General features: G+C 39.5%; 2 protein-coding genes and 1 non-coding gene across 5 annotated transcripts; 2 read left to right on the top strand and 1 right to left on the bottom strand.

Moving 5' to 3' along the window:
- Positions 1-283: 283 nt before the first annotated feature.
- LOC140947536 (cationic amino acid transporter 2-like) lies at positions 284-20226 on the top strand. 3 transcript variants are annotated; one of them, XM_073396682.1, is made up of 4 exons: positions 284-1123; positions 11735-11969; positions 12956-13587; positions 19939-20226. In XM_073396682.1, exons 1-4 carry the CDS (start codon positions 325-327, stop codon positions 20073-20075), a joined length of 1803 nt encoding a protein of 600 aa, XP_073252783.1. In that variant the 5' UTR covers positions 284-324; the 3' UTR covers positions 20076-20226. The 3 variants fall into 3 exon arrangements, with proteins under 3 accessions (XP_073252783.1, XP_073252791.1, XP_073252774.1); XM_073396690.1 differs by lacking the exon at positions 284-1123 and adding an exon at positions 4269-5123; XM_073396673.1 differs by lacking the exon at positions 284-1123 and adding an exon at positions 8230-9388.
- LOC140924432 (U6atac minor spliceosomal RNA) lies at positions 14527-14654 on the bottom strand. The gene has a single exon (XR_012164283.1). It is a non-coding gene; the product is annotated as a U6atac minor spliceosomal RNA (small nuclear RNA).
- LOC140953880 (cationic amino acid transporter 2-like) lies at positions 16455-18560 on the top strand. The gene has a single exon (XM_073403261.1). The coding sequence runs from the start codon at positions 16893-16895 to the stop codon at positions 18558-18560; it is 1668 nt and encodes a 555-aa protein (XP_073259362.1). The 5' UTR covers positions 16455-16892.
- Positions 20227-21980: the final 1754 nt, after the last annotated feature.

Below are 21980 nucleotides of genomic sequence, written 5' to 3'. Positions count from 1 at the left end.
TTGCTCAAAATTTGCATTTATTAATTACAGATCATTGACAGAAGATTTGCATTTTGAATCGCTATAAAAGAACACGATGTATAATTGAAAGCTGCGGAAATTACAAAAAGGTATTTTTAATATTGAAAATGGAACCTTTTGAAGTGAACTATTACTTTTTTTCTTTGCTTTTCTTTAAATAGGACTTAGCCGCCTCAGGTTTTTACCATCTCTAAGCACAATTAAGAGCCAGCTGTTACACTTGAACTGAGGCGACTCCGGCGGTGGAAAAGCAAACGCAAGACTTAACAAGGACGAAATTATCATAGACGATTTCATCTCATTATGAACTGGCTTGCGAGAAATTTCTCCAGAAAGAAATTTATCGAACCATCCACCATTCACAGAACCGAACTTTCACGTTGTTTGTCCAAGTTGGATTTGACGTCGCTTGGTGTTGGTTCTACGCTTGGAGCGGGAGTTTACGTACTTACTGGAACTCTAGCTCGAAATGTCGTTGGTCCAGGTTTGGTTATTTCTTTTTTCATTGCTGCTGTGGCAAGCTTGTTGGCCGGACTGTGTTATGCTGAATTCGCAGCGCGAGTTCCTCGTGTTGGATCAGCGTATGTTTACTGTTACGTTACCATCGGCGAGCTGTGCGCTTTTGTAGTCGGTTGGAACTTAATTCTTGAATACGTGATAGGAACTTCGTCAGTAGCCCGAGCATGGAGCTCGTATCTAGACTCTGCTTTGCTCAATGACGCCGTAAAAAATTTAACAATGTCCGCACTTATGAATCTTGGCGCAGATAAAGTAATCTCAAACTATCCAGACTTCTTGGCATTTCTTGTAACTCTTGTCATCACCGGCACATTAAGCTTTGGCGTGAAGTTCACAAGTGTAACGAACAATGTCATGACAGCTTTAAACGTGGCTGTTATAGTATTCATTATAATCGCTGGAGCTAACTTTTCCGAGAGCAAGAATTGGACGGATGATTTCTTGCCGTTTGGTTTTCCCGGCGTGCTAGCGGCATCCGCTTCAGCGTTTTTCGCGTTTGTTGGATTTGATTCGATCGCTACTACTGCCGAGGAGTCAAACAATCCGTCTAAGGATGTGCCAATAGCAACGGTTCTTACTATCGGTAAGTATTGCTCTGATCAGTTAAATTAAATACCTTGTATTTTCAAAGTAAAGACGCAGGAAAATCATCTTTTCTGCGCTAAATATTAGAACAAAACCTTCGACTACGAGCAAACGGACCCAACATTGTTGGCCAACAACTCCCACTGACATAGGTTGGATGTTACATGTTGTGTGCGTTTGCACACTCTTTTGTAATATGTTGTTGGGAGTTGTTGCGCAAAGTTTGAAACCTGTCCAAATTTTAGCCAAAGTGGAAAGAGATGCAACAACTCCCAACAATGTTGCGTCTATTTGCATGGGGCTTTACCTTGCTTTACGTACACTGAAACGTTTCAAGGCGTTTGCTTAGTGGAAGTTAGTTGTACTGAAGGAAAAGAAAACGCCTCAAGGCTTATGAACATCTAGTTCCCGCAGTAGAGGATTTCCTTTGGTCGACCGTTGCAAACAGAAGCTTATCTCATGCGATACAGAGTCACAAAGTTTAATTGAAGCAACCATCATTAGGTGCAATACTGTTACTGAGTGTTTCCGTGGACAAAGTCCGGGGAATGACGGCTTTTTGAGGGTTAGAGATGTTTAATTTGACGGCGCTTATGTCCTGTTTTATTTCACACTCACACACTCACAATTGACATACATGAAGTCCGTTTCCGCCCACAAATAACAGATGCTAGTCAAGGCGGGCGGAGATAAAGGGGGACAGCAGTCAGTGATAAATTAGAACGGTTACTTAAAAATAAATAAATGAATAAAACTTAAACGTGAATAAATAACATTTACAAAATCAACCACTTGTAACAGTTACATACAGGTATATTTAACTGTAAAACTGAATTAAACTGTTTATATTGTGCAGTTTGCTATTTTCTGAAGCACAATGGGCGCTTCAACGTAATAGTCCTCAGCTTCTAATGACGAATATCTAATATCTAATGTGTTTAGTATTTTGTTCAAACTAAAAGCCATATTTTAAACTTAAATAACATGACCGGCTTAATACGGACACCTTCAATTGCCCCGTCAGTATTCGTATTGACAGAGTTTGACTGCATTGAAGTTTTCGTTGCCACAAAACATTTCACAGCCGTGTTTGTATCGTAGAGTGTGTCCTTCAGGTGGCGCTTATTTGAATAAATGCTGTATTTTAGAGCTCATTGTATTCTATAATTTCTAGTACTTGTTTTTTGTGTGTTTTCCGCCCTTGATGCTGGCTAAAATTACATTGTCTCTTCTTATTTTACGCCTGATTAAGTTGAATGGCCTTCTGAGTAAAGACATAAAAACTGACTAACTAATGTATTCATTAAAAAGTTATTAAGGGTGATCAAAGGTTCCTTTATTTTGAAGAATGCTTTCAAAGCTTTTATGTATATTTCCAAAAAAATCGTTTAAATGTCTTTTTGTATATAAAACCTTCAACAGTGTCAGAAACGTCAAGAACAAATGAAAATAAATCTTAATGGTGTTGTTTTTCGTTGCGAGAAACTGGCTACGAATCATTCGTCAAAGACATTGACAGAGATTTTACAAAGTTTTGCATATGGAATTGCGAGCATATTGTTTTTTTACCAATCAATTGACTGGCTTCTTTGTGCCACTACATGATGTCTGCAGTTAAATATAAGTTTACAAGGCAAGACCCTTTTTTTTCAAATTTAAACCTTTACAAAAACATAACCTAGCTTTGAAAAAACACCATCCTCGGAGACCCAGGGGCAGATAGCTATAGTGGGAACAAGGGAAAGATGACGAATATCTAATATCTAATATCTATATTTTAAACTTAAATAATTCGTTCCATATATATTTTTCCGCCCGTTTAGACTTTCCCTCGCCCCCTTTATCTGCCCCTGGGTCTCCGAGGATGAGAAAGCACGGATCGAACCTACAACAACCTTATTGGTTTTTTGCAAGGAACCAATCAAACCGCCCCATTTTCGATCCTCCAAGCAAACCAGGGTGGATATATAAACGCTTACCAAATCAAGCAATGCGGAATGGTTCAGAGTTCACCAAAACCATCCCACCACATAGCAACTGATGAGAATCGTAAGATTCGAAACCACCGGTCTTGCTTGTAAACTTATACTTATAAAATAATAATTGCAGACATTATGTAGTGGCACAATGAAGCTAGTCAATTGATTGGTAAAAAAATAACATGCTAATGGTATTGAAAAATATCGAGCTTTAAAATACTCTCCTCTGATATTAAAAGTACTAGTCACATTAACAAAGCGATTGAGTTTCAAAGCGACATTCAAAGGACACAGCACCATAATGTATTTAAATCATGCTTCTACTAAAGACGTGATAAATACACAAAACCAGGGTCAGATCTGGATATATTTAAAGACTACGTGCTGTGTACAGCTGAACATTGATCTGTGAGATCGCGTAAACCTAAACTTTACGGAGATATTAAAACCAGATACCCTAAGATAACAGCAACTATGGAAAAATTATTACATTTTTGAGTAGACAAATCTCATAAACGGGCTACAAATTCAACAGGAATACGCGCGAACTGAATAAATTGTCTGTTGTACATTTGAAAGGTTCTGCTCAACTTACACAATTTTCCTTTGCTGAACATACACTGTACCGAGCCGTATCTTGGTCCGCTATATAGAAGCTATATCATCGTTCAAATTTCAAACTGTAAGATCCCTAAAAGAGTTCCTCTCAATGGAGCAATATGAAAAAGGTTTTCAAACGTTTCACGCCAGTGAAGATGTGCGGCCTGTCACCTCTTGCAAGTTTTTACTTCATTAAGAATGATGAAAAGTTCCCTTAACTTGAAAAATGCTTTTAAAGTTTGTATAGTCGCAAAAGATGTTTTTCATAAAACAATTTTTTCAACAAAGTCAGAAATATTTAGAACAAAATATCGATGGTGTTCAGTTTTTTTCTTTGCAAGAATCTGGCTACGTAGAATATTTCCATTCATCAAAGACATATTGAGAAAAATTTTACAAAGTTTAGCATATTGAATCGAGAGCAGAATGTATTTGATTCAATTGATTGAACTTGAAATCTATGTCACTGTCTCCAAGGAACAGAAACTAGCATAATGTATGTTCAGCAGTGAGTCTCACATAAAAGCATTGATACAACACAGACTGAAGTGTGAACATAGTACGGTAAATGACAGGAGACAAACCTATGACGAGATATTTATAAAAGATTTAATCTCACTATGGATCGGTTTGCAAGAGCGATCTCCAGGAAGAAGTTTGTTGATCCAACCACCGCACAGAGGACCAAATTTTTGCGTTGTCTAACCAAGTTAGATTTGACATGCCTAGGGGTTGGCTCCACGCTGGGAGCTGGGGTTTATATCTTCGTTGGAGTTTTAGCTCGAAATGTCGCTGGCCCAGGATTGGTTATTTCTTTTTTCTTTGCTGCTGTGGCAAGCTTGTTATCCGGACTGTGTTATGCTGAATTCGCAGCGCGAGTTCCTCGTGTTGGATCGGCATATACTTTTAGTTATGTTACTATCGGTGAGCTATGTGCTTTTGTAATTGGTTGGAACTTAGTTCTTGAGTACATCACTGGCGTTTCGTCACCCGCTCGAGCATGGAGCTCGTGTCTAGACTCTGCTTTGCTCAACAACGCTATATCTAATTCAACAGAGTCCGGGCTCTTAAAACTCGGTGTTGGTAAAGTCATCGCAAATCAACTGGACTTCGTAGCATTTCTTTTCACTTTTGCTATGACCGCGGTCTTAAGCTTCGGCGTAAAGCTCACAAGCTTTACAAACTGTGCCATCACATCTATAAACATAGCTGTTATATTATTCATCATCATAGCTGGAGCTACTTTTGCCGAGAGCAAGAACTGGACTAACAATTTTTTACCCTTCGGGTTTTCTGGCGTGTTAGGGGGGACCGCTTCGTCGTTTTATGCGTTTGTTGGATTTGATGTGATAGCTATTTCTGTTGAGGAGTCCCAAAACCCTTCTAAGGATGTGCCAATAGCAACAGTTCTCACAATAGGTAAGCATTTACGTTATGTTCACACTCTACCGGAGAGTTTTCGCGCCGGCGCGAAAACCATATCGGACATGGCTTCTGTTCACGCTTACGACGCTGATTTTGGCGCAATTTCTGTCACGAAGCGAAGCTGCGCCCTGTCAATCCCTAAAGTGGAGAGTCATGTATTGGATAGGCGTTCATACGATACTGGGCAGCTTTTCATGTCGGCACGAAAGGCTATTCGGTATAGTGTCAACATACAGAGCCTCAGGCTGCCACAGGCCATTCAGTTTTTATGCTAAAAATGTTTTAACGTTTAAAAAGTCTTTAAAAGCTCTTCCTAAAACGAAGCTTACGTCTAGTATAAAGACGGTCAATTTGACAAACGTATTTACCTTTTGACCACTTTAATTTCTTCTGTTAAGTCCATCGTTTTTTTTAAGGCGCACTTAAACGGACGACTTAAACGTCTTGGAGATCAAATGCGACTAGTATACTAAATACAACACGTGAACTGGGACTCATTTATGCCCAACTCCTCCAGAAACGATGGAAAAGAGTCTGTGTTTTGTCTTTTATTCAGAAAAGTCGCTTCCATGCATTTTTGTGTTCCGTTATTACACCATACGACTTAAACGTCTCTGCATTTAAAAATGCGTCCAGACGACTTTAACGTTTCTATCATAAAAACGGCCATAAAAATGTTAAACTTTAGTGAGGCTCTTTTTGCGTCAAATTTCCACAAGCGGCAGGGATTCGAATCAACGCCATAAGACAAGATGAAATGACGACAAACGACACAAAGATGGGTCAAATATATTGACAGGGCCATGGCCTATTCATTAAAAAGCGAAAAAGACTGTATTTGAAATTTAGAGTAGGGACATACGTAGGGTACCTAACCCTCCCCCCTCCCTGGTCTTATTGCAGACAAGGGACCTCGACAGTCTGTAAAAGCGAGAGTTTATCTTAATCTTTATCAGGATAATTGCTTTTTATCTTGGAGGTAACTGCTGTCCGTATTATCGGGTTTGATATGAATATTCCTTGTTTTAATAGCTTATGAATCGACAGCTTGTCGCCGAGCATCATTCTTTCAATATGATGCAGTTTCAGGTGAACTCAGTAGTTCGAGGCTATCTGTAAGGGCTGAATAGCTTAGCTCTGCGAAAAAAGTCAAAATTTTTTTAACTTTAATTTTTGCATGTCATTCTTTCGGTTTTTCCCATGAGCGTCGATCAATTAGAGAAGCGAAATTTTCTTTTGTCAATAGAAATAATGATATCTACCAATCGTAAAATTCTATTCAACGCGAACAAGAATATTTTCTTTTTGTGTTAGCGTTAAACCTACTCAGCCAGGTTAGTATTAGGTGTCTTCCGGGAATGATGTAAAGCAGGATTACTGGATAAGATTTTTAAAGTTCAAAAAAGATGTGTGTTTACACCCTTTATTTTTTCCCACTATGAATATATTTTATAAGAATATCGAGGCTAAAATTTGCAAAAGAATTTATAAACCCGAGGTTGAGATCTCGAAAAGGATGATTATTTTGAGTGATGAAAATCTAAAACTTGAAATATGTTTTTAGTTAACAGTATTAAATTATTACTTCCTCCCACGGCAAAACTACCCAAATGAAACGAAGAAACCTGCATTGGTTATAGCCAAATGTTCAGTTCTAATGACCGTTCGATGAACTGTTCATGAAACACATATCAATATTATACAGCAAAACAAAAAAAACAAAAAACAAAAATGAACAAAGCACAAAAAGGATATCATAAATTCTTTCTTTTTCAATTATAATTCAAGAATAATACACGAATATTTTCAGGCTAAAATCCGCGGAAAAATAAGAATATTCAAGTGGTGGATCCAGACCTTCACAATAAGGAGGGGGGGGGGGCGGTCATCCAGACTCTGAGATAACGGGGGGCCGGTCCAAGAAAAAATTTTTTTTCAGCCCTTCGGGCCTCAGTTTGGTCGAAAAATAAGGGGGCGACCGGGCCCCCCGGGCCCCTCCCCTGGATCCGCCACTGTTTCAGCCTAGCCGGAAAAAAATAACATTCTTATGTAAAAAAAAAAAAAAAAAAAAAAGAATAGCATTTTATTCCAGATTCCCCTTTTCAGGCAAGAACTCTGCCGTTATTTGTTGAACTTGGGTTGCCGAGCCCTGTCAGTCAAATAAGTAATAAGTAATAGTTTTTTTTTACCTTAAAAATATAAAGGAAAAAGCGCTGTTTATGCGGTTTTGCTCAGTTAACTTATTTTGCCACTGTCCTTTTTCCCATCTGTTTGTCCTTGAAAATAATTTTATACATCTGGCCACTTTAGAGGCTTTTTGTGTTTAAATAAGGCTGGTGGTCGAAGCCAGTTGAAGTAAGGGCAGATATATCAGACTAATGTGATAACAGTTGATAATTAATGATGAATATCACAGATTTGTTTTTGTTTTTTTGGTGGCCAAAAATAACGCGTTAACGGCATGATTTTCAAACCAGGTACAGTTCCAAACACCCTTGTAAATCCCGAAGCGGTCTGTAGGTAAAATATGAAAGTAACAAACCGTAACCCGTAATATGTAAATATTATATGTTCTTTCTGTTCGTTAGTCATTTGACATACAGTCGACTGCTAATAACATTTTGTAATAACTTGAACCCTCGCTAACTCGACCCAAAGTCGCTTTCCCTTGAATTTCCACACATTTATTGTAATCAGTTACCCTCGGTAAATCGAACCCTCGACAACTCGAATCGGCCCCGCTAACTCGAAGTAATTTTTATTTCCCTTCAGATCATTTCTATATAATTTTACACTCGGTAACTCGAACCATCCGAGTCCGAGACAATGAATTTATTTCAAAACAACCGTGTCAATTCTTTGTCTTTACTTTTGATACTCCAGTTCAAATTCAGTGTCCATCTCTGTAAACTGTTTTTGCTTAACTACATTTTCACTGCCCATTCATTTTCTTATTTTCGGTTATTTACTTTAAACTCACGATGACTCGAACTTTTTTCGATTTCCCTGCAATATTCTAGTTAGCAAGAGTTGACTGTATTTCTTCCAGATGTTCCGGGTGTTCAGTAGAACATGTGTTCAGTTCCTGGTTTCCCATAAGTCCTTGCAAGCATTGCTTCACCGAGATCCGATCGAGTCTTGAAAATTCTTTGAAACCGCTCAATTTCCCTACTGGACAAATCATGTTTAAATTATTCGCGAACAAGTAACCATGACGTAAAGAATGGAACAAGCATTTCTTTAGCGCGAGCAGTATCGACTTGGATGAAGTGTTGAATGGAAATTCTATATCGATTCTATAGCATTTAACTTCCGTTGGTCTTACGACTGAACCAACACGTTCAGTTTTCGGCCGGATATATTTGAAACTGATTGTTCACCTTGGCGATCCATCGAAACGCTTAACTATGGCTAATTTAAACTGATCTACCGCAAGTCAATGGTTCAAGGAATATCACATCCGAAAATGGCATTTTTGCTCAAACGATTTACACAGAAGAAACTCATCGATACTAAATCACTCTCTCAATCCAAGCTGTCTCGCTGTTTATCCATATTCGATCTAACATCGCTGGGGATAGGTAGTACTCTTGGTGCTGGAATTTATGTTTTAACCGGAGAGGTCGCTCGATCGATCGCCGGACCTAGTATTGTTATATCATTCTTCATCGCAGCTGTTGCTTCCGTTCTCTCAGGACTGTGTTACGCCGAGTTTGGTGCCAGAGTACCTAAAGCAGGCTCGGCGTACATCTACAGTTACGTGACTGTGGGCGAATTATGCGCTTTTATCATCGGTTGGAACTTGTTTTTAGAATATGTGATCGGCGCCTCGTCCGTTGCTCGAGCTTGGAGCGATTATTTTGACTCCATTCTCGACGGGAGAATTCGAAATTTTACTTTGGAACATTTTGGTGAAATTCACGCCGACGGCCTGTCAACATATCCCAATTTTTTTGCGGTATTACTTCTGATGTTTGTAACTCTTGTCCTTGGGATCGGCGTGAAAAACTCTTCTCGATTTAACATAATATTCACAGGCATAAACTTATGTGTTATTCTGTTTATAACATGCGTGGGGATATATTTCGCCAAGGGCGAAAACTGGACACGAGATTTCGCTCCATTTGGGATATCCGGTGTTTTCTCCGGTGCAGCAACTTGTTTCTACGCTTTCGTTGGTTTTGATGTGATCGCGACGACCGGCGAAGAAGCTAGAAATCCGAGCAGAGCGATACCGATTTCTATCGTGTTGGCTTTAGGTAAGGAACGTCGCTCAGTCGAATTTGTTAACCTGCTAATTTGTTTTACAAACACAATGAATAATTCGGTGCCGACCGCTTGCCGGGTTTAATTTGTGAGCTCAGGTGCGCCAATTTTATAAGGCTAATATTCTGACTAGCCTGCGCAGCAAGCGTTTCCGTGCGGTTTCGGAGCAAAGAACGAGGAACGAGAGTCAAAGACCGCGCGAAAAATGGGGAACAATGGCGCGAGTAAAAGAGCGGGGAGGGGGTGGGAAAGAAAGGTAAGGTAAGGTAAGGTAAAGAGTTTCCTATCTTCCCCTCCCCTCCCCTCCCCCCTCTTTCATTTTTTGGCTCTCGTTCCATTTTTCGCGTGGTCAAAACCGAAAATCCCATTCCTCAGTCTTTCTTTGCTCCAAAACCAAAGGGAAACGCTTGCTACGCAGGCTATATTCTGACAAGCTCTTTTGATTCTGTCTAATACTGATTTATTATAGAGAGAATTATTTATCGTTAAACAGAGTTAAGTAGGTATCCAGATTTTAAATTATGCCATTTATATCTTTAACACCATCTGTCACGACACATGTTCCGCTTTCATTCAATATTACTAGTTCTGGGATTGTTTCTTAGCCAACAAAACCCCATAACATTTAACCCTGTAAAACCCTAATATCAAAATTAAGATTCTCATTTATAGCCCCTATACTTTTCAATAGAAGTAGTAGGGAGAATTTATTAAAAGTTTTGCGTTTTGTTCGGTCACGAAGCTTCATTAACCTTGTTTACGTACCGTATTATTCCGAAAATAAGCCCTGGGGCATATATTTTTTAAAAGCCCTTTCTGGAGGGGCTTATATTCAGAGGGGTTCATGTACGAAGGAAAGTTGCGTTTCAAAATCGGCTAGGCTTATACTGGGAAAAATATGCGTCTCAAAATCCATTAGGTTAGCTTATAATTGGAACGAAATTTATGTCAGTAATTTGCAACAACAAGTTTTTACTGAAACACGCCTTGAGGACGTAGATCTTTCTAAAACTCAGCCATGCAAGTACTTTGTCCATATGGACCGAGGAAATCCAAGACAAGACTAAAGAGTACACTGTGACACTTTTTGACTGCAATCATTTGGCACACGTAATAGTTACTCTACAGTTTTTGCTTCGTTTTATTTTGAATTTGAGAGCAATTTCCCAGTACAAGCCCCCGGGGGCTTGTATTTGGGGTGCGATTTATCGGAGAGTTTTTTGCGTTACGAGTTTGGGGAGTTTATATTTGGAGGATCTTATTTATGGAATTTTAGGGTATCAGATTTTGTGTGCTATAATTAAGCGGCTCTCAAATTGAAGACATCTGTAGCTATATTTCAGTGTATTCAGTTATAATTCAATCTTCTTGCACATAGTCAATCGAAAAAGTTTCTGGTTTTCCCTGTTTAATTTATTACGTACCAGTAGTTAACTATGAATTGCACCTGTTATGGCACCCGTCGCCAAGACGGTGATTGAAATTTGACGCCGCAAAGGGTCCATTGAATGCGTGATCTTTTTTTCTTAACTTAATGTGTCTCTTGCCGTAATTTTAAACATCTGCATTTTAAATTTCTTTTTTATGTATTTTATATTGGACTTTTTGTTAGTTTCAAAATGTTTAGATTAAACTTCCGCCACCTGTTTGCACACGGGTTGTACCAGTTCCTCTACACCGTCTAGTTTTGATACATAGAGACAAGGATTGTGCAATCTTGTTTTCTTCTCTTTTTCTCTTTACTTTCAATACTGCACGGTTCATTGTCGAGAACAATAAACAAGAGAGACGGAAAACAACTTATCTTATATGGATAGTAGTGATATAATATCTAATATTTATCTTGTATGTTACGGCAGTTCAGTTCAGCTGAGCTGTCTATCCTGTTTCCTTGTTTCCTATTAAACCTTGGCGGTTCTTCGAGAGCAGTTAATCACAGAAAAGCTGGTAAAACCTGAAAAAGCTGGAAGACGGACTGGCCGGTGTAGCATGTTCACACTTTCACCTAAGAAATCGCCAAGCGCGCATATGAAAATAAAAACCGCGAGGGCTTACTGAGCACTAGGCAAAAGAGGGTGGGCAGGGTGCGTTTAAATAAGTTCTTGTATTTCGAGCTCCGCGTTCTCACGCTTTTCGCTCGCTCTTGCGTGCTCCCTTGGCTCGTGCACTCGCAAACTTCGTCGAAAAAGAAAGAAAATCGCCTGTGACAGGCTAATGCTGTTGGGACCAGGTCTCTAACAGGGTTTGCAGAGGTGCGCGTTGACGGAATCGCATGAACAGATCTTAAAGTGTTAATTCTTTTTACTCAATTAATATCTGTAAATTTATATCTTTTGCAGGTATCTGTTTTCTGGCTTTTTTTGGTGTCTCAGCCGTGCTGACACTGATGTTGCCCTACAACGAATTATCCAATAGAAGCGCTCTCCCTGATGCGTTCGCAACTCGAGGAGCCCCGTGGGCCAAATACATTATAGCCGTCGGTGCCCTCTGCGGATTGAGTGCCTCCTTAATTGGATCCTTGTTTCCTTTACCCAGAATGCTGTATGCCATGGCTAGTGACGGGCTAATCTTCAAGTAAGAAAAGGAATAATTATTCTCCGTTATAAGAACTAGGATTTTTGATTTAAATTTTGTATCCCGCATTCAGATGTGCGTCACACATATAGCTCTTATATGGTTTAACTCTTCTAGTACTTTGATTAAACGATACTGACGAAATTATGTGAAGTTAAGATGGGGAGGGAATATCACAAAGTCTAGAAAAACAAATTTGAGCATTATCAAATGATATTATCTCCGGGTAATGATAAAATAAGTGGCAAAATGTTGGAAAAATCACCAAATCACGTTACAATGTGAAAGAACGTCGACAGTCTTTTAATTGAATCGTTGGGTTCAAACTGTAGAATTTGGGGGGGTGACCTGGCTTAATGTGCAATATAACTGAGTCGCATCTGACAGAAAAGGAAAATTTACGGACGGACGAACTAGGCATACAAACTTGACAGATGGATGGACAGATTGAAAGAAAGAAATACTTTTACCTATCCTAACGAACGGACGGACAGACGGACAAAAATCTGGTAGAAGAAATGATTTTACCTATCCCGCCGGACGAATGGAACGTACAGACTTAGGGAAGGACTAACTAAAGAAACTGGGCGGACAGAAACTCTGACAGAAATTTTACTTATCCCGATGGACCAGCGGACGGACAGAAATCTTTTAAGGACAGCAGGACTGGATGGACAGACAGACGGACAGACAAACAGACTAGACGGACGAACAAATGAACACGGACAGATGGACAAAAATCATTTATAAGAACTGATTTTACCTATCCTGGCAGACGGACGGATTTACTGGAGGGACTCGACGGTGACGATGTTATAGAGTGGTAATATGCCATCGAATCGATGGTATAATGCTCGCGTCTTTCAAATATGGTCAGCACAAGCTGGTTATGAAGAATTAGCCGGGGGATTAAAGCCAATCAGAAACGGCGACTTATTTTGAATGAATACTAACTAACATCCCGCCGTTTTTCTTATTTGTTGTAGGTTTCTTGCCAAGGTGCACCCCAAAACTGAGATCCCGGTAATTGGTACAGTCCTATCCGGGTCACTTGCAGCTTTCCTGGCCTTAATATTGGACCTTGAAGCACTGGTAGAAATGATGTCTATTGGTACTCTGCTAGCCTATACAATAGTGGCATTGTGCGTTTTGCTGCTCCGCTACCAGCCTGGTAGTATAGGCATTGTAAAGGGAGGGGAGCGAATTTTCTCAACCAACGACGAAAGCTTAGAAGACGAACAAGAAATGGCGGAGGAAGGCACTCGACTCACAGGTGCATTGGAAAATAACGGCCCAACTCTACAAACTGCCCGGCGTGCCGCCATTGCAATTTACTGCAGCCTCACCTTGTTTTTCTTCTTGAGTGTCTTTCTCATCTGGGGAACCGAGGCTCTTTCGAAGGGTCAATCATGGGCTATCATTCTGGCTATTATCCTAGGTGTTCTTGTCATTGCCTGCATAGTGCTCCTTACACGTCAGCCCCAGAACAAAACGCCCCTGCCGTTTATGGTGCCTTTTGTGCCTGCTATCCCGCTCTTCTCAGTATTTATTAATGTCTTTCTGATTCTGAAGCTTTCTCACCTGACGTGGATACGTTTTGGCGTTTGGATGGCTATTGGTAAGTATCAGAGTAAAGTCAAAACTAAAAGTGATATAAATACTAGCCCCATTCATACCTATCCGTTTTTGTTTGAGGACGGAGAGTTTTTTCTCCGCTTTGGCCTACCATTTACAGGTATCCGATGAAGACGGCCACCGAAAATGCATGTGAAAACACCGGCTTATCGTTTTCGTCTCGCAGAACGAACTGAAAACGGAGGTTTTCAAATATGATAATGTTATAAATCATACAGCGCATGCGTTGTGAGGCATGATATTGTATTTCCGTCTTGTAAGCGTTTTCCTGTGGACGGGCAAAAACAATTCGCCACGTGTGGACGTGTATTTTTTCAAAAACAGAGAAAAAAACTCCGTTTTTCGGGTACATGTGGACGAGACCTCAGTTTGCTCCTGTTGGTTCGAAACATACAATAGACTGTTTACTTTCTTTGCTTATTTACTAAGCATTAATTTATAGTTTTATTGAAAAGCTTCACTTTTCAATTCAATTTTGTACTTAGTGATGGAGATGGAGAAAGGTGGTTCTTGGGTCTTCGATAAACTCCTTTGTTCTGACCATTCAACTGAATTGTTTTTAACAGCACTTTCACATGGTAATATTTGATTTCCAGCATTTTCGAGAAAAAATGCGGAAATTTTGTGATATTTAGACTGTGGCTACTATTGGGAGTAAAAACGTTAGGCCGATTATTGCAAAGTGTTGGTAAGTATTATTTCCAGATGAAATGTTTTTCCTTAACGCAAACGAACGTACCACTTGTTTATTCTTTTCTATACCACTCTCAGCTTCGGTGTTTTAAAACCCGCCCTTTTAATTTCTCAACATGAATGAATTCATAGAAATCGCACTCTAGTCTGTTACTTCAAAGGTTTTTTTTTTTGTGTGAAAACGACATCGTTTTGTGTTTAATGACTGTCTGTTTTTAACCGCCGGAGCTTAAAAAATTGGTTAGATGCCACGAAGTAGGTGGCATAGCCTTAACCATGTGTTGTAGGTTGAAAGTCCGAAGACTTTTCTCGTCCTTATCGAGGGAGATGCTAACCTTCTCTCGGCTCATACAACACGATCTCTACATCGCCCTTTCTGTCTATATATACAACACGGCTTGTTCTTTCTTTCGCTTGTGGTACAAACTTTTCTACCCATTTTTCGTTTCCGGAGTTTAACGAAATTTAGTAAAATACCTCTCAAAAAGTTTTATGATAATTTTTGTTGATATTGTTCAGTTTTTTTTTTTCATTTTTAATACATTGTGCTATTTGTTACAAATCATAGCGTTCTATGTACGCATGCGCAAAGACAGTAACAAAATTGTATTCGGTTGTTAAAATGATTTATTTTCGGTTCACCTTTGTGAATTATATTTAAAGCATTAATCTAAAGTATGCGATGACGAAATACAAGGATGTCTATAATTTGTTATAAAAATCGGTCTTGCCATCCACAGCAAGCTCTTTCTGCCGCCTCAGATAAGTGAACGATTTTTCAGTGAAATTTGTACTAGCACTTGCTACCTGTAACGTTAAAACCATATCAGGGCTCGGTTTCTACTATCTGAGAGTTTCTGAAGGGGTGACCTGGCTAGAGCTTTTTGTTCCGTGGTTTCCTATTTAAAAGTCTATTCTACTGCTGAAGAGCCTTCGTTTTTTCTTTCGTTTCGTTAAATAATTGTCTTTTTACATAACATATCGAGTGTACCAAGAGACTACAGTCAGAACGGGGGCCAGGTAAATCTTGCCTTAATTGCCGATTGAAAAAAAGAACACTGAACAACAACAACAACAAACAGCGGAGAAACCGGCAGAAAATCTGGGTAGGAACCACAGATCAGGCTCTGTATGGCTCATTTTGTAAGTATCCTTTTCGGTTCGAACATCCCTGTCCTCGTTATTAACTGATGATCACACAGGTATAATAACGACCAAAGAACGACCTACCTTTTTTTTTGTCAGCCTAGACTTTTTAAAAAAGTGTTACATTACTGTCTAAATCCTGACCGTTTCTAAGTCCGGCTATATTAGGGACCTAAAAATGCGAGGACGACGACGGCGGAGAAAACGTGGCTTAAAAAGAGTATTCGTAGCTTTTATATCTTCATCGATGTTATCCCAACTCACTTATTTTGTCAGATGTATACAACCTCTCCTAGAGTTGAATTCCTAAGAGCCTTATCGAAGTTCAGAAATAGAAAAAAAATTCCTCCTTGCTTGTTTACGTCCTCCATCAAACATGAAATTAGGCATTTTCACGTCATGGCCGTGCAGTGGTGGCAATGAAATGTACAAAAAAAGCGTTATGCACGTGCAAAGTTGTTGTTTTGCCTTTTCAACCTGTCTCACTTTTGATTATCTCGTTGCCGTCGGTGTCGTGGGATCTTAAGGTCTCTATTCATGCTGCACCGCGGCGAATCTTAATTAATCTTAATTATTGCTAGAACTCTACTGCTTTATGGAGCCTCCGCGTTCTTAGAAAAATGTACTCACCTTTGCAATCTTATGCTTAGTTCTTCCTTTATGGTAATTTTTATCAAATTCGGTTATATTTTCTAAAGCAACAGTATAGAATGCAAGTAACAAAAATACATTTATAGAAAATGAAAGAAATAAAAAAATAATCAAAATAAAAAAGATAAGATATCATTCTATTTCAGTCAAGCATTATCCTCTGCGTCCACTTAACTTTAAAGAGTCTTGCATGTATTTATACGCATGGGCGAAGATGGACTTTCTACAATCAAAACTGTTTGTACATTTTAATTTATTTATTTGTTCAGTCGTTCGGTTACGATTTCTTAGTAGGGTAAATTAAGAAAAAATATGAACTATCTCGTTGAAATGTCGGATTTTACCGTTTAGTAGGCCCTTTGTTTGAAGCAAAAAGGTTAGAGTAATTAATTGTCTTGGACAAACAATATATTACCCACATGTATATTATTGTCAAGGTCCTTCGATCCGTGGCATTACCTGCCGTAACCGGCCTTTCCGTTTCCAATGAATATAAATGACAGGTCCTTTTCACAAAATTGTCAAAACATACATTCTCCTTAACATTCCTATAACATTATTACAGAGTAAGTAAGGAGAATTGCGACTTGATCGATGCAATACGCGACGGGGGAAGGTTTGTGTCGTTTGACGTGTAATCGTTGAAATATTCGTTACGTTTTAACCTTCGAGTCGTAGGGGTTTATGACTAGAATGCCGGTTCTTTTGTAACAATGGATCTTTGATTTATTCGAACAAACACAAATACTTCTTCTCATAAGTTCTTCTAGAGGAAGAAGCTTATTGAATCAAGAAGACATGGGTTGTTTTCGTAAATTTTCTCGACGAAAGTGCATAGATCTTGCGTCCTTGGCGGAAACAAAACTCGCCCGGTGTTTATCTCTTCTCGACTTAACCGCGTTGGGAGTTGGTTGTACCCTCGGTGCTGGTGTCTATGTGATCGCTTGTGAAATTGCGCGAGATGTGGCCGGACCATCTACAGTTATCTCCTTCTTAATCGCTGGAATAGCATCAGTCTTGTCCGGACTTTGTTATGCTGAATTCGGCGCCCGCGTACCCAAAGCTGGATCAGCGTACATCTACAGCTATGTGACTGTTGGCGAGTTGGTAGCATTTATTATTGGATGGAACCTTGTCATGGAGTACATGATAGGAGCAGCGGCTATTGGCCGAGCGTGGAGTGCGTATTTTGATTCCATGATACATGATAAAGTTAGACATTGGATAGTGGACAATGTTGGACCAATAAAAATCCAAGGACTTGGCAGCTACCCTGATTTTTTATCAGTGGGGATTATTTTGATCCTAATGACTATTCAGCTGTTCGGCGTTAAAAAATCGACCGTGTTTATATTCGGTGTGACATGCATAAACGTCGTTGTCATCGTCTTTATCATCGTCATGGGTGTCATTCTAGCCAGACCGGAGTATTGGTCAGACTTTATGCCTTACGGTCCATCGGGAGTTCTCGCGGGCTCGGCTACTGCATTTTTCGCTTTCGTTGGCTTCGATGTTATTGCAACAGCAGGCGAAGAAGCAAAGAACCCGAGTAGGACAATTCCTTTATCCATTTTATTGGCATTAACTGTTTGTTTCTTGGCGTATTTCGGTGTTTCTGCTGCGGTCACTTTAATTTGGCCATACAACAAGTTGGATTATGGGGCGGCCTTACCAAAAGCCTTTGAGCACCGTGGTGCTTACTTTGCTAAATACATTATCGCGGTGGGAGCACTTTGCGGAATGACAGCCGCTATCAATGGCGGACTTTTCCCACTACCACGTCTGCTTTACGCCATGGCCTCGGACGGACTTATTTTCAAAAGTTTCGCACGCGTCAGTAAGACCACCGAGGTGCCCGTTATTGGGACGCTTTTTTCAGGGATTCTCGCGGGATTTCTAGCAATGATCTTTGAACTGCAGGCCCTTGTAGAGATGATGTCAATAGGAACTCTCCAAGCGTACACTATCGTCTCCACTTCAGTGCTTATTCTTCGATATCAACCGGGAACAATCGGCTTCGTGAAAATCACCGAGGACGCCGCGAAAACGAAAACCGAACCCTCTAGTCCTGTTTGGGAGCCAACTGTGCGATCAGGGAACATTTCAAAATGCGTGATCTGGTTCTTGTTCTTTTATTTCTTTTGTTTTAGTGCATTTTTGATCAATGGGCTCATTCCAATGTACCAAGGCAAGGCATGGGCCATTATACTAGCAGTTATATTGATTCTTATTTTTATAGCCTCAATCGTTGTGTTGAGCATGTTGCCCAAGAGTTTAACGCCATTGCCTTTTAAGGTACCGCTTGTTCCTTTCCTTCCTCTTGCTTCGATGTTTATTAACATTTATCTCATGATGGAGCTTAATCCGGCCACGTGGCTTCGATTCGCGGTGTGGATGGCTATTGGTGAGATACTTATTACTGCAGCTGTTCGTAATGTTTATTTACCCTGGTATACTACCAGCTAGAATTGGCCAAATTTAAAACCAAATTTTTTTAAAAATTCAAATTTCGCCTTGTATACTATTGTAAGAGGACGAGAGAAAACTTGTATCACGGCAGTCCAGTTCATGTTGTTTAATTTTGCCAATTACTCTCCCTCAGTTGTTATGGAACTTGAAGTAAGCAAAGGAATTACATGTAAATGACAAAATCATAGATCCGAAACAAACAAATATGTCTCCTGAGCATTATTTTTGAAGTTTGCAAGCACCAGTGATCAACTTTGAAAACTGTTAGACTGAACAATTTTCAAAAATCCTGATTTCAATCCGTTTCAATCTTCTTCAGTTTTGCCCATCCCAGGCGTCTGTTGTTTCTGTTATGTTATTTTAACCTTCCTTTGAAGTTTTAAGCGGTTATTTTCATGTTTCTCTTAATTTAACGGGCATTTTTTAATTCCTACTTTGGCTGAATTTCGTGACACAGCTCCTTTAAACAGTGCTAAAGACAATCCCGTCCTCAGAGCTTTTCTTGTTGTGCCAAAGAATGGCCGCAATGTAGGATTGACATTCTGTCCACAGACCAAATAATTAAAAATTTATACAAAGCAATAAGACTATCCAAAGGAAGTAAAAAGTATCATGTTAAATCATTATTTAAGGGGTCTCATGTGAATGGTCACAGCATAGGATTTTGTCCAGAGAATTGAGAAGTAGAACTGCATACTAAGTGAATAGTAACATGTGGAAGTACTGCTGGAGAGACTTCAGTTGAACGGTAAAACCATAGGATTTTGTCTAGGGACTTGAAAAGTAGAACTACATACGAAATAAATAGTAGCATGTCAAACTGCTGCAGATTAGGAATTAGGTTTTATTTGAATAGTCACGTCATAGGATACCAGAATTAGAACTGCGTTACGATGTCTTCATCATTTTCTCCCGGAGTGAAAGCGATAAACTTCATGAGCCAGTAAATTATATACTTTGATAACCTGCAAAACCTGCATCCGTCACGGCTTGGCAGTGGAAATCGTACCCTTCTATCCTGTTACACTCATGACTAGAATGGCAATCAGTTCGTAGTTGTGTCAGAGATGAATTTATCATGCCAGTTTACTGCCTACAGTTTAAACAGCTTTTACATTCTCTAGGTAATTTCCATTTGAGACCGGTAAACGGCTTCGTCGTCTTTGCTAATTATTGGACGATCTGCATCATCCGTGCTGTAGTTATTCGACGATTAGAGCAAATCTTTCATGTGGTCAGGTCCCGCGCGTTACAAAAAATTAGGCGGGAAATTTAAGCCAATCACAAACGTAGAAATATTTTGATTGGATGTGAAAGATTACAACCTTGGTCTTGATAAATTCGAAGTTAACTTATTTTTTTCTTTTTGTGGTAGGTTTGGCAATTTATTTATTTTATGGTCTGAGGCATAGCGTGGAAGGAAAGCGCCAAAAAGAACAAGAAGGCTATGTACCTTTAGAACAAATGGACGCGAAAAGCGAGGAAAATAAAGCACCGGATGGTGAAGAATAACTCATCATTGCATATGAATTAGTAATTAAATATGAATATAAGAGATGATACCGTAAAATTCCGAAAATAAGCCCCGGGGCTAATATTTTTCAAAGGCCCTTTTTGAGGGGCTTATTTTGGAGGTGCTTGTATTCGGAGGGGCTTATCTATGGAGGGAAATTTGCTTTTGAAAATTGATTGGGCTAGCCTTATCATCGTTGGAAGTGCATTTACCGTTATTGCTTTATTTTACTTTGTATTTAAGGGCAATTTCCAAGTACAAGCCCCCCCCCCCCGGGGGGGGGGCTTATATTTGGAGGGGCGATTTAAGGGACGGTTTTTTGCGTTACGAGTTTGGGGGGCTTATATTTGGAGGGCTTATACATGGAGGGGCTTATTTTCGGAATTTTACGGTATATCGACAGTATAGATTAACATTAGTGTGGAAATATAATGTTTTAAACCGATATTTGACTTGTCTGAAAGGACATGGTCAAGAATTATTTCTACAATTTAACCCATTTCCTGGAAATTTGACTAATATAATCAATTACTTTGAATTTGAAATTACAAAGCAAAAAAAAAAGGACATGACTGTGACCCCGTACTAACCATCCTTAATGGCAAAGTTAATTTCAAGCTTGCCCTTCCTTCCGGGCATTTATGGGACATTCGTCTTTTTTCTTTGAAAAGCTGACGAAATGAACTCTTCTCTGATAAGCTTGTGCTTACGTACTTTGAGCCTTTGTATGGGTACCTAAGGACGTCGATTTTGTGGCGCGTTTTCCATCAAATCGTCGGTATTTCGGGCCAAATCGTCGCGTATTAAGAATTGTTTTGCGTGATAAAGTTACTAGCGAGCTCAGCCCAACCACAATCAAGATGGAAACGAAAAAATAAGCAAAACAAAAACTCTGAACGTGCAACACACTTCTTTTTGCAGATTTCTTTGCCATCTGCCAAACTTTATTATAATCGCTACACGATCTAAGATCTAAGATCGTTGCTTCATCAATGGCGATCTTCGAGACGTTATGTCGGAAATACCCATACAGAGGCTCTACTTTCCATATGCGTTTTCGCTTGAAATCGTTTACATTTCGATGTGTTAACGCCTTCCGTCCACACTAATACGCTGAGCATTTTCATCGAAAACGCATCGATTTGAAAACGGTCTTGAAACTGGAACAAAACGAAAACGCATACATGTTGTATTAATGTGAATGGTTGAAAACGGTCGAAAACAAATCAAAATGAAAACGATGACCGAAAATATCGCAGACGCGTCTGTTTGTAGCATGTGCATAGACTTCAACTTACGTCACAAAGTGCAATTCAATTGTTTTCGAACGTTTTATTGAGGAAAGTCGAAAACGCATCAAAACAGTAGTGAAGACGCGACTCGATGACAACGAAAACGCATACTTTTGAAAACGCATTTGTTTCGAAAGGGCCTTAGTTTACCGTCACTAAATTTTCATGATGTCAATTCTCCCTTGGTCATATTTATCGTTACGCCCCGTTACATTAGCCTTACTTTACTTCTCCGTCTACTTCCTTAATTTATGCTAGTTACTTTCTATGACTAGGTAGCCTAGGCTTGGTTTCTTCCGGGCTCCTATTCCAGCTTAACGTTGTAGTTATTAAATTCTGTAATTGATTTGGTTAAATAAAGAATTGAGCTGAACCGAACTGAAAAAACGAACGTTGTTACCTTACGTCCCACAATAATAGCTGTCCCGCAATTGATAGCCCCAGTTTGCAAGGTCTTTTTAAGAAGTGATCACTTTCTTCGAATAATCGCTTCGCACCCATCTACTTCTTGCAGTATTTGCAGACATGCGCCTGAGTCCTGCACAGCCGATCAGCTCAACCGGTCATCGATCAGCGCTCGGATTTTAGGTTCCACAATATTTTGTAACCTCC

The sequence above is a fragment of the Porites lutea genome, chromosome 1 (assembly GCF_958299795.1).
Source record: "Porites lutea chromosome 1, jaPorLute2.1, whole genome shotgun sequence".
NCBI lineage: Eukaryota > Metazoa > Cnidaria > Anthozoa > Scleractinia > Poritidae > Porites > Porites lutea.
This window is presented reverse-complemented; position numbering and strand designations above follow the sequence as displayed.